The 13,339-nt window shown below is 53.5% G+C and overlaps 1 protein-coding gene across 1 annotated transcript in view; it reads right to left on the bottom strand.

Moving 5' to 3' along the window:
- The window catches only part of NRXN2 (neurexin 2), a 106,568-nt gene that overhangs the window by 82,012 nt on the left and 11,217 nt on the right, over positions 1-13,339 (bottom strand). Inside the window, 1 exon segment of the mRNA XM_059402227.1 lies at positions 2,434-2,450. Within this exon segment, the coding sequence (XP_059258210.1) occupies positions 2,434-2,450 (17 nt within the window).

Below are 13,339 nucleotides of genomic sequence, written 5' to 3'. Positions count from 1 at the left end.
GCTTCTGGGTCTTCTCTCCCTGTTACCAGAGGCTGGGGAGGACGGAGGAGGGGCTGTCAGGGGCTGGGGAGCTGGTTGGCCGGGTTCCTGGGAGAAGGCCAGGATGAGGGCACAGCATTGAGGGACAGGAAAAGAGGGTGAAGGCGGCACGGAGGACTCTAAGATCTCAGCAGCCGAGTCCAGAGCACTGCGCCCCAGAGGAGGCCCCAGCCCACCCCAGCCCTCCAAAACCACTCCCAGTCTCACTCCCTGCCCTTCTACCAGAAGCCCAAGATGACCCAAGAAGAAAGAGGGCAACAGGGGACAAGACTGAGAGACGCACAAGCAGACACATCGCAGAGAGACACACAGATTCGTCACACCCCTGGGTGTGTTACACACACACTGACACGCAGACACACACACTGCCCCTTCCAAACCAGCAGGCCAGCATGCCGCCCCCAAGAAATGGGTCCGTGGCATCCAAAGGGGCTCATTCCCCACTTGTCCCCAGCCCCAGCTTCTCTTCTTGTCTCTGTCTATCCTGCTTGCTTGGGAAAGAACTGACGGTCCCTCTCCTGTCCCCTCCTGGCTCAGTCCCCTTTCCCCAGCGCCCTCCTGCTTTCTTCTTTGGCCTGGCTGTTTCCCCTCCCCGAGTTCTCTCCTTTCTGTGCCTCCCTCCACTTCGTCTTCCTGCCTCTACTTACCCCCCTCGTTCCCGCCACCTCTCTGCCCCTGTCTTCCTCCCCACAAGCCTCCCCCTTCTGGCTCGTTCCCCCTCCCCTCTCTCCCTTTGTTCCGGAGGAGACATGACATCAAGAGCAAGTAAAAGTCACATCAGTACTAAATCTTATCTCCAGCCCTCAGACGGCTGCGTCCACACGACACACAGACTCCCTCTCTCACGCACACGGAGGTAAACACTGACACACAGAGAGGCAGACGCAGACGCAGACGCGCCTACAGAGACACACAGCCATGCGGACCACGCCACAGATGACACGAGGACAGGCGTACACGCACCTACACACACACGCTCAGGCACGAGCACAAGAGCATAGAGGGACAGACGTGCACAAAGGCACACGGGCAACCCAGCAGCCGAGCCCAAGGGGCACATGTGCACACAGCTACATGCAGTCTCTCTCTCTCTCTCTCTCTCTCTCTCTCTCTCACACACACACACACACACACACACACACAGACGGGTGCCTGCCCGCCGGGACTGGGGAAACGAAGCTACTCAGGGAAAAGAGACATCAGTAAGAGACAGGCCAAACCATGGACGCCACAAGGAAAAATGGATTCCAGCCCACACTCCGGCCGAAAGCCCTCCCCTTCTTTCCCAGCCGGGACTCCCCCATCCTGAGTGCTGTCCCCCTACCCCTGCCCTGCTAGGGCCCAGGCCCAGGGAGCTTCCAGCCCGAGTAGAGTCGCGGCATCGGGTGGCATCCCTCCCAATCCCACCCTCTTCCTGCTTCTCCAGGAAAAGAACATGGGACAGGTTTGGGGGCCGGATCCCACCTCCCGCCCGCCTCGCTGCCTGCCTTCCTCCTGGTGGCCGCGTGAGCTCCCCTGCCACCCAGGCTCCACACCTGCCCAGCCCACCGAGTCTTCCCGTCTCCCGTGCACCCCAGAGGAGGGCAAGGAGCAGGGCACACCGTGACGCGAGAGGGGACGGTTCAGAGACTGACAGGAGCCCCGAGAGAGAGCCTGGGGAAAGACAGAAACAGAGAAAGAGACCCAGAGATGGAGCCCTGGAGAAAAGAAAGGTTAAGACAGAAACCAGAGAGAGTGGGAGAGAGCGAGAGAAAGAGAAAGGAAAGGCAGACAAAACAGGACAGGGGAGGAATGGACAGAGGAGCTCCAAAGAGGGGCAGCCTCCGGGCCTAGCGCTGGCCCTTGGCCGGGGCCCAGAGAAGAAGCAGACCGCCCCTGCCGTCCAGCCCAGGTGTCCGTCAGAGCGGAGAAGCTGCCACCCACCTACACCCACGGACCTGGGGACACAGCCCCCCACCCTCTGCCTGCCTCCTCCAGACTCAGAGCGGACCCCACCTAAGCAGCCCCAAGACCCCCAGCTGCATGGCCCTCGTAAGCTCCCCCGGCTGGGCTGGCCAAGAGTGTCTCCTCACTCCCTTCTGGGCACTTAAGCTCCTCCAGCCCCACCCCTTCGTCCTTGCCGCGGCGTCTCCTCCCTAAAGAAGAGGACATGCCAGACGGTGCACCGGCCCACGGGAAGGCCTGCTCTCTGCCCGGCAGCTCTCCCCAGCAAACCGATAAAGAAGAGGCGAGAAGTGGGGCCGAGGCAGCCAAGAGGACCCCCAGACATCCTTCCCCTAGGGGTTCCCCAAACATGGGCAGGAGAGGGAGCCCTCCGGGGGCCAACGACACCCCCTCACAGAGGACCCTGCGGTGATTGACCACCGCCCCAAAGACAAGAAAGCATCACTCACCTTCCATGGGGTGCTCCTCTGTAGGCCGGCGAGGTTCAGGAAAGGGAAAGGCAGAGAGAGAGAAGAAAGGAGGGCTGGTTAGTGGGGGTACCAAGGACAGAGCTCCCAGGGGGGTGACGAGTTCAAGGTCCCTGAGCCCCACCCAGGCTGAAAGGGGACAGAGACGGAGCGGCCATCTGAGTCAAGGCCTCACACGCGGGGTCACTCAGTCCAGGAGGCCCCACATCTCATGTTACATTTCAGGAAACTGAGGCCCAGGGGAGGGAAGTGACCCTCAAGGTCACACAGAGACTCGGGAGGCAGAGCCTGGAGTGGCAGGCAGGCCGGCTTGCCTCTCTCCCGGGCACGCTCCTCCCCTTCATTCCACGGTGCCTCGGAGACAGATGGGGACACGCTCACACAGGGCTTACCCGAGACACACTCACACTCGGTGACACACTGACACACATAGGCGCTCAGCGATCCGGAGACACGTGTCATCTCTCACGCAACCCACACTCGAAGCCTTTGCACACACGGATGCCACCACCCACCCCCCCGCAACACCCCACCCCCAGGGGAGAAAAGTCACCCACACACAGTCAGAAGGTCAGAAAGCCCAGTTCTGCCTCAAAGTGCCACGTGATTCCTATCCTATCCCAGTCGCTGGACCTCTCTGAGCCACCTGTCCCTCCTCTGTAAAAATGAGGCAGGCGGACTCGAATGTTTCCAAGGCCCCTCTGGCTCCGGTTCTGTGATTCTAGGGACAAGCAGCTGGGGGAGGTGATCAGAACACAGTGGGCCACACCAGACCGGTCCCTAAGTCCCACCGCAGCCTCTGGGTCGCCAGCCCTCACCTAGGGGCTCTGCCTGGGCCTGGGTCTTGACCCCAGTGGATCAAGAGAGGTTGGAGGGGCACCTGGGTGGCTCAGTGGGCTAAGGCCTCTGCCTTCGGCTCAGGTCATGATCCCGGGGTCCTGGGATCTAGCCCCGCATCGGGCTCTCAGAGAGCCTGCTTCCCTTCCCCTCTCTCTTTGCCTGCCTCTCTGCCTACTTGTGATCTCTGTCAAATAGATAAATAAAATCTTTAAAAAAAAACAGAGAGGTTGGAGACAGTTCCTTCGAAGCAGCAGACAGCAGCCCAGGCAGGCTGAGCTCTAGTCTGCCCGGGGTGAGGCTGGGTCACCCCTTCCCTGAACATTTCTCACGCGCCCACCTCCTGGGAGACTTCGGAGGAAGCAACAGGTGGCAGAGGAAAAGCGCAGCCTACAAACGCACAGACCCGATGGGGAAACACACACACACACGCACACGCATGCACATGCACATAGGCCTGCAGGCCACAGGACACACACACACAGCTGCTGGGAGCACACGCCCTCCCGCAGGCCTGCACTGTCACCGGCCTCCGGCGTCATTTTGTGTCATTTGTTCAGCGGCTCTTAGGGGGTTAGGTCTCTCCAGAAACACATACGCTGTCATTTATCAGACCTTATCCCACCTCCTTAATACACACGCGGGGGCTGAATGCAGAATCAATACCCACACGGTGATCTAAGAGCTAATATTAGATGTGTCCACCGCCACCACGCCCAGCTCTCCCTCCGCCCGCTGAGGACTCTGCGATGAACACAGCCCCCTTTTTGTCTGTCCGTCGACCGTCTATCTGCATTTCGCACAAGCCTTTACCTATCTGCGCGTGTTACACACACAGAACTGCTTCCACCGGCCAGCTGCAACCCCCCAAAACTGTGTCTACACAGTGTTCTTAAATAAACTGGATCGCATTGCTTTGAAGGCAGGGGTTGCTATGCGGGCTAGAAAGGGGCCCCCAGGAAAATCCCAGGGCTCTCACGAGGAGCCGCGCGTCTGGACCTCTTTGGCCCCGTTTTGTGCAAACGCCCAGGCAGTCAGCGCAATCATCTCTCCAGCACCTGTACAAACAAAGAGGCAGGGTGATGTTCTAGAAAATCCAACATGGCTGGTCTTTCAAAAAGTATTCCCACCTGCCACAAACGTGGGCCGCGCTATACCCACGAAGACGCGACGAGCCAGCGAGGTTTGTGGGCTGCGCGAGCCTTGCCTCTCCTGGCTTCCGGGACAAAGCTCCTGGAGACTCACTGACCTCTCCTTCTGTGTGGCTCTTTGCTTTCTGCTGATTCACCTGCCATCACAGACCCTTCCAGGCTGGGTCCTGTGCCCTCCACACTCCTTCCTTCTCCCTGCCCTCCTTGGCAATAGCTCACTTCCGAGGCTTAAGGACTCCCCAGCCTGTGTTTGTAGACTGGGCTTCTCCCCTGGGTACCCGTGGTGGGTCCCTGTCTGCCTGCGCAGCGATTACTCAGACAGCTCCCTGACACCCAAAGTCCACCACGAAAGCCACGCTTCTCTCCACCCTCGCAACCAAAGGCCCGTTGCCCTGCATTTGGCAAAGGCATTGTTGGTTGCACTCAACCAATGCTTCTCAAGCCCCCGCAAGGTGCCCCCCACTCAGCCAAGCTAGAGATGTCGCTAATTAGCCAAGTGGCCCGACATCCTACCGGCCGTCAGCAGGGGGCTCACACATTACCCTCCAGCAACCTCAGGAGACTGGTGGTGTTACCTGCTTCCTGGGGGCAGGGAAGCGGACTGGCCCAACAGCACAGAATCACCTCTGACTTTGACCACTGTGCTCCTGGGTCATCCTAGACCACCCTTCCCCTCCGGTTTCCTCCAAGAGCCTCCTGCTCGTTGGTCCCTTGCCTATCTCCAACTAGGCTCTCATGGCCCAGGGGCCAGATACACCTGATGAAATACTGCTGTGATCAACACACATACACACACACAGAGGCACATGTGCACCTGCACACACACTCGAAACTTTTCAGTGGCTCAAACCTCTCTTCTCTGTTCTCAACCTATGTCCCCACCTGTTTTCAGAGGAGTTTTACCTGGGCTTCTCACCCCTCAACATGCCCAAGATGGACCTCCTAACCCTTCCCTCTCCTCCTACCTGCTCTCCCTGGTCAATGTAAGCAACCAGAAATCCGCCTTGTTCTTTTTTTTTTTTTTTTTTTTTTTTTCATACCAATCACCAGGTCCTGTCAATTCCACCTTCTAAACCCCTAAAAACTAAACACAACTTCTAGAAATGTTTTTCTTTTTTTTTTTTTTTAAAGATTTTATTTATTTATTTGACAGAGAGAGATCACAAGTAGGCAGAGAGGCAGGCAGAGAGAGAGAGGAGGAAGCAGGCTCCCTGCCGAGCAGAGAGCCCGACGCGGGACTCGATCCCAGGACCCCGAGATCATGACCCGAGCCGAAGGCAGCGGCTCAACCCACTGAGCCACCCAGGCGCCCAGTAGAAATGTTTTTCATCCTTCCATCCCTCCCCCCACCATGGCCCCAAAGCCAGACCCTTCTCAGATCCTCTCCCCGGAACATTAATAAGCCTCTTCAATGATCTCCCCCCACACCAGTCTTTTCCCCTACAATTCTTAGTCCACACACCACTAAAGCGGTCCAACCAAGTCACAACCCTGCTTAAAACCCTTCAAGATTTCCCAGGACACTCCTCCAGGATGCAGTCTGATCTTCTCAAGCAAGTCCATTGGAAATTCGGCCATGCCTCCCTCCAACCTCCTTTCCTGGGACACTCCGGGTTCTAGCCACACCCAGAGGCTGTCCATTTCCCTACTGTCCCACATTTCTGTACGTACTGTTCCCTTGGCTTGAAAGACCCTTCCCTAGTCCCACTCTTCCCACCCTTAGCTCCCTGAGAAAGCCAGCTCTTGTTTTAAGACCAGGTCAGTATACCTCTGTGTTCCCAACTGGCCTCACAGGCAGAGCTAACCGCCCCTCCTCTGTGCCCGCTCTCAATATGTACATTGTATCATTATTTCACTTTATTGTATCTCCAAGGCGAATTGCGTTTCCATCTCTGCTTCCTGGCTGGACTGTGTGATATCCAAAAGCAAGGACAATGTCTCATTCATCTCTACCTCCAGCTGCTTGCACAGTTCCTGGCTCAGAAAAAGGAATGCTTATGTTTGTTGAATGAATAATCAAAAACACTTCTTACATACTGAGTACTTCAAGGGTGCCGGGCTCTTTCCATGCACTGTTCCCATCTCTCGCCACTACTGCCTTGTCAAGGGATGCTGCCATCACTCTCTCACAGAGACGGGGAAACTGAGCCTCCTAAAGCAGGAGAAACTTGACCCGTATCACACTGCCAGTGAGGGGACAGAGTCAAAATCTGAACCCGAATCTGTCTGGCTTTAAAACTTCCCCTGATCCACATTCTTGGCTGGAAGTCAAGACTTTTAGAAGCTGACCTGACTCTACAGTTCTGATCATATCTCCCCCAAAGTATAACCATCTTGGTCTCCTCACACGCACCCCAACACACCCAATCCCATCTCCTAGACCTCGCGTTTAGGCTGTTTTCCAGGAGGGAAAGCCCTGCCCGTTCGTTCCTTTCCACCTCCACAAATCTCACTCAGTCCTCGTTCAAGATCTAGCCAAGTCCCGCCTCTTTCTTGCAGCCTTCTCTGACCACTGGGGTTGATGATCAGAGTCGCCTTTATGGATCATTTAGAACAGTGCCTAGGGGCGCCTGGGTGGCTCAGTGGGTTAAAGCCTCTGCCTTCGGCTCAGGTCGTGATCCCAGTGTCCTGGGATCGAGCCCCAGAGCCCCACACGGGGCTCTCTGCTCAGCGGGGAGCCTGCTTCCTCCTCTCTCTCTGCCTGCTTCTCTGCCTACTTGTGATCTCTGTCTGTCAAATAAATAAATAAAATCTTAAAAAAAAAAAAAAAAGAACAGTGCCTAGCCCATTGTAAAGGATTTCCATATAGCTCATTGTGTCCTTGTAACGACATCATAATCTCCATGTTACAGAGCAGGACATTGAAGAACAAAGTGATTAAGTAAATTATCCAAGCTGACACACACAGCAAGTAGAAAACTTGGATTAGACCTCGGGCCCCCCTTGCTCTTAACCACTCCACCATTTGAGGCTTTCCTTGTGAGTATCTGTCTTATCTCTGGGTTCTCACACCAGCCACTCCCTGAACCACTCTCTTGAGCCCGGAGCCATCTCTCTCGCAGCAGAAACTGTCAGGCCCACAGCATCGGATATTAACAGCTGACACAGTGGTTCCACATACGTGACCTCATTTACTCAACTTTCACACACAGAAGTCTTATCTGCCCCACCAGTGGGCGGAGCTGGTATTGTCTTGCCTAACATGAACTCGGGATTCCAACAGACTAGACTCATTATCAAGGACAGTAAGAAAGACCAGAACAAAAGAAAAGAAAAAGTTCTGAGCGGCCACAATGAACATCATTGATGGTGATACATTAAAAACTATTATATAGGGGTGCCTGGGTGGCTCAGTGGGTTAAAGCCTCTGCCTTCAGCTCAGGTCATGATCCCAGAGTCCTGGGATCGAGCCCTGCATCGGGCTCTCTGCTCAGCAGGGAGCCTGATTCCCTTCCTCTCTCTGCCTGCCTCTCTGCCTACTTGTGATCTCTATCTGTCAAATAAATAAATAAACTCTTAAAAAAAAAAAAAAAACCTATTATATCCTCTTAGGAGAACCCCTCAGACCTTACCCAGAACCCACTTACCGGTGGTGACCCACAACCCCAACACACTTGGGAATGCTGATTTCCAAGTTCACGAATGCGAGGAGATGTAGGCTGCCGCATGACAACCCTTCCTAAGAACGGAGGTGGAAAAACTCGGGAAAAGCTAATCTAAGAACTATCCAAATACAGCAGTCAGGCATCATTTCAGGCAGGGACAAACCTCAGTGAAGGAACCACAGTATGACAGTCCAACACCTAAGGGGAATCACGACATCCTGAGTCATCCGGAAAAGGTTAAATCACTTTCCAAATATTGTGCTCGGGGAGGCAGAGAGGTGTGCGACATATCTCGGGAAGATTTCCGTCTGAAATGCTTTCAGTGTTGGTGAGTTGTGGATTTTAATGGGATAATGCTCCACTTTCCAGGGTGAGTTTCTCCCCCAGGGCCCCGGAAGACTGAGATTTTACTGATCGATTTCCACTGCCCTCTCTCGGCGCTGGGACAGCTGCTGGCACACACGGCAACACCCAAGGCACAGCAAACGCTCACTAGCTGTGAGGCCCCAGGCTCTCCCCCGCTTGACTGTGTGATCTGGTCTCTTTTTGTTCTAACTGCCCCTTCATAATGTCTGCAGCCACTCCTCTCCACCTGTGGGCTCCTATGAAGTCTCCTCACCTTCTCCTTGGCCACCTCCTCTGATTCCAGAACTACAAACATTCTCTCTCTCCACGCACGCCCCCGTGGCACCCAGGTCTCCATCCACAGCCCCGCCTTCAATGCAAAGCTCTGGTCTCACCTTTCCAACAGCCTGGGTGTCTCTGTCTAAGAACACCAAGGGACACCGCAGTTCAACACGTGCACGATCCGGGGTCCCAAGGCTGCTCCTCTCCCACGGCCTCCCCTTTTCCCTTCACCCCTCCGCTGCCACGGCCTGGCCCGCCGCCACCACCGTCCTTCTAAGCAAAACTGAAACCACATCCCCTCTGAGTCCCAGAGCTTCCATCCCAGCAACAGCTCCCAAGCACCTGCTCCTCCTGCTGTCCCAAAGGCCACCACCCTTCCTCGCCACTCCCCAAGCCCAGCAAGATGTGGGGGCCCCAAACCTCTCTCCTGAACTGTCTCCCAACTGACTTCTCCACTGCATAACTCTGCCACCCATAATCCTTCTACAGTAGACTCCCAGCTTCTGATATATAGCTTTTATTCATATATCTGCTCAAAACTGTGGACCCTTGGGGCGCCTGGGTGGCTCAGTGGGTTAAGCTTCTGCCTTCGGCTCAGGTCATGATCCCAGGGTCCTGCAACTGAGCCCCTCATCGGGCTCTCTGCTCAGTGGGGAGCCTGCTTTCTCCTCCTCTCTCTCTGCCTGCCTCTCTGCCTACTTACAATCTCTGTCTGTCAAATAAATAAATAAAATATTTTTTTAAAAAACTGTGGCGGCTTAGTGGCTACATTTGCCCCTACTTGGGACACAGCATCCAACAAATGTTGGTTGAATGATTTAAGTCAAAACTCCAAGACCTGGCTTTGGCCTGCTGCTCCTGTGTTAGATTGCTCTTGTTTCCTTATATTCTTGGAGCCCCCTCTATGGACGGGCCGTACATGTCCCTCCCTCCCATGCCTTGGCTCCTACCAGTGCCTGTGCATGAAGTGGCGCCCTCAAACCAAGCTTACTCATCCACGGTCAAGGTCAATCCTCAAAAGCATGCCTTTTATTACCAATCCCCGCCAACTTGTAAAGCTATCCACCTTCCTTGCAACACCGGTAGCACCCTGCTGGTAATAGTAACTACCAACTATTCACCACTTTTCATGTATCAGACATTCATTTAGTTCCCACGACAGACCTGCGAGACAAGCCTGCTTATCTCCATTTACAGGTAAGGAAAAATGCGTTTGAAGGTTAGGCACTCACCTGATGGCTTGGGCCTGGTGAGGGCAGAAGGTCAGGTTGAAATGCAGACCTGACACTCAGGAGTCTGTGTTTTGACCACTGAGCTGCACCGTCTTACTGCATCTCTTTGGGCGTATACCACGCTATTTTTTTTTTTTTGAAGATTTTATTTATTTATTTGTCAGGGACAGGGGAAGCAAGCACAAGCAGGGGAAACATTGGGCAGAGGGAGAAGCAGGCTCCCCGTTGAACAAGGAGCCCAACGTGGGGCCCCATCCCAGGACCCTGGAACCATGACCTAGGCTGAAGGCAGACACTTAACCAACTGAGCAGCCCAGGCATCCCGATACCACACGATTTTGTGCCTTGCTCTTCTGCTGGTGTTTATTGAGCATTTTCTATGTGCCAGACACTATTCTAAGCACTTGACATGAATTAGCTGATTTAGCTCCCATAACTCTGTAAGGTGGACACTATTATTGCCTCCATTTTCCAGAAAAGAAAACCAGGGCAGAGAGAGCTAAAGTCCAAGGTCACTGACCCAGGCAGGGCTACATAATCCATGCTCTTTCCCACGCACTGGACTGCTTTTTTATCGGCTTCCCCGAGTAAACAGTCACCACCCAGAGCAGCATCTTATTCATTTCTTTTTTTTTTTTTTTCATCTTATTCATTTCTGACCCTCCCCCTTAGCCCTCAACACGAGGCCTCACACAAAGGAGGCCTTGATAACTACTTACTGAATTCAGTCAGCAACTACCATAAGAGAGACACACATAAATAAATGGGCATCTACCTCTCTGTCTCCTGGCTTCATTCTTCTCTCCCAGGCTACGTGTACCCCTGCCACTCCGTCCCACACGCCTGTGCCCCGATTCCACTTGAGGGTGGTGGGGACAGGCGGAGATCCCACGCAAATCCCTGCCCGGTGCCCCATGGACTTCAGCCTGGCTTTGACAGATTATCAGCACTGGGTCCACACGCTCAGTCGCTCAGTCGCTCCAACTTGGCTCTCTCTTCAATTACCTGTGGCCAGACAACTCTCCCTGCCCCCCCCCCGCCCCAGAGAAAAAAGAAGCACATTTCCTAACAGGGAGGTTCTCAGTCAATGGGTAGGCCCAGACCCAGGAAGGCCTGGGTTGGGGGGGTGATTCCAGAGCACCCACAAATCCATATGCACACCAGATGCTGAAGGCAGATTGATATGTCTTGCCTGTAAGGCTTAAAAACTTTTTTCTAATGTATATTTGATTAACCACAATGGCAAATATAACATCGAAGTCATCTAAAAGCTTTCCTGAATTCATAGTAGCTTTGAGTCGTCCCTTTTCACAACGGACAGATATAAAAATAACTCCTATTTGGAAAGGATATTATGAATTACTGACATTTTTAAATGCCCACAATCTCAAACAAGCTGAGCCTCCCTCAAAGAAGATAATCACCAAATGACGGTAACTTCAGAGGGAGATGTGGGGACTCTGGGTCTCTCAGCTCTGTCTCAGGGATGAGCAGTCAGGCCTGTTCCCCTTAAAGTCTTTCTCCTCAACCCCCAAGCCCAAGGGTGGGAGTATGCATTCCTCCCCTCCTTGGCTGGATGGGAATGTACCAGAAGTGTAGCGAGCACAAGATATTACAAAAGCTGCCCAGCAAATAGGAACAAATATAAGGAGAGGGAATGAGGTCATGGGGTGGGGAGAGGGATGCAAATCAGCAGGGCCGTCACTGTGTCTGTCACCTCCGGACACCGTCAGTGTTCACCACCCCACGCCCACCCACAGCACATATCTGAAAAATACGCATTTTCAGATACCCATTCAGCCTCACCCAAGCCTTTATTTTCCCCAATACTTATTTATATCTCTTAATTCATCCTGCAAATTTTTTGTTAAACACCCACTAAGTGCCTGGTACTATAATTAGGTACAAGGAATAGGGAGAGGCATATCCCCGCCCCTTTATCACAGACAACGCGCCGCCCCTCCCTCAAGAGCTCCCAACACACACACACACATACACATACACACACACACACGCATATGCCCAGAGACAATGCTGCCCTGACCAGCTATCTGACACCCACCTAATGCCCCCTTTCCCTCTTCTTCATGATTCTCATACACACACACACACACACACACACACACACACACACACACATACATAATGGGTCAAATAGGCAGCTGTCTCTCCCAGCTCCAACACAGTTAACACAAACATTCCTCTCATTCACACCCAACACACACATATGATACACACACTGTCCCTCCCACACACAGGTACTCCAACACACCTCAGACACACAACCGCACAACCTGTATTTGTGCTCAGAAGCACAAACCTTATTTGGCTCACTGGGAGCCTCTGGCCAGTAAATCCTTTTGGGGACTGGACACGAGGTTCTGACTGACCAATGTGCCTCTGGCTGTATCTTTCAAACACTCAGGCCTGATTCTGCCAGTGAGCCCAAGGATCGGCTACTACAACCTCTCCATAGCTCGAATTCCCTTTCCGTCAAGTTAGATGGGTGGTTCATCCTGGGGTTTTTTTTTTAAGATTTTATTTATTTATTTGACAGAAAGAGATCACAAGTAGACAGAGAGGCAGGCAGAGAGAGACAGGGAAGCAGGCTCCCTGCTGAGCCGAGAGCCGGATGCAAGGCTCGATCCCAGGACCCTGAGATCATGACCTGAGCCAAAGGCAGAGGCTTAACCCACTGAGCCACCCAGGTGCCCCTTAATTCCATTTTCTTAGAAAGACTTGGAGGGGAAAGGTCATGGAGATCAGAGAATCAAATTCAAAGTCATGGAAAGAAAGATTTCTTATGGAGTTCCAGGCTCTTACTGAGGTCTCCCATTAAGATACATGCAGGCGGGTATTCTTTTGTGTACTGGTTACTCTCCTGGGCCCTGCAGCTCCTGTCTGTAAACCCCACTCTAGACAAGCAGACCATTCACACGTAATACACACTGCCAGACTCCCAGCCTCTGTGTGCAGCCGAACACACACAGACACACATTTTCACAGTTTAGAGAGCACCTGCATTCCTTGGAGAAAAGGCGAGAAGGTGTCAGGTTAACTTAATACACACAGTTCCTGAAGATACAGTCCACCGCCTTATGCAAATAACCCCACAAAAGCAATCCAAACAGTTTCCTTAAGGATTCCTCTACCACAACCATGGATACACAGTCAAAATATAGCGCATCCCAAACCCAGGGCCACACGGCAGCCTCGGCTCCTCCCATGGCTGCGCACATGCTGACAGCCAGGAGGACACCCATCCCCAAAACAGTCCCACGGCCGCACTAGTTTGAGGGCACACACACACACACACACACACACACTGAGGGCACACACACACACACACACACTCCCCAAAAGTCTCCACCTCTCTGGGGAGGGGGCAGACAGACACACACACACAGTGGCTAGGTGGCCAACAGCTTCTAGGGGTC

This window comes from Mustela nigripes, chromosome 1, assembly GCF_022355385.1.
Source record: "Mustela nigripes isolate SB6536 chromosome 1, MUSNIG.SB6536, whole genome shotgun sequence".
Classification (NCBI taxonomy): Eukaryota; Metazoa; Chordata; class Mammalia; order Carnivora; family Mustelidae; genus Mustela; species Mustela nigripes.
The sequence above is the reverse complement of the archived record's forward strand: the minus strand, read 5'-3'. Positions and strand labels throughout refer to the sequence as shown.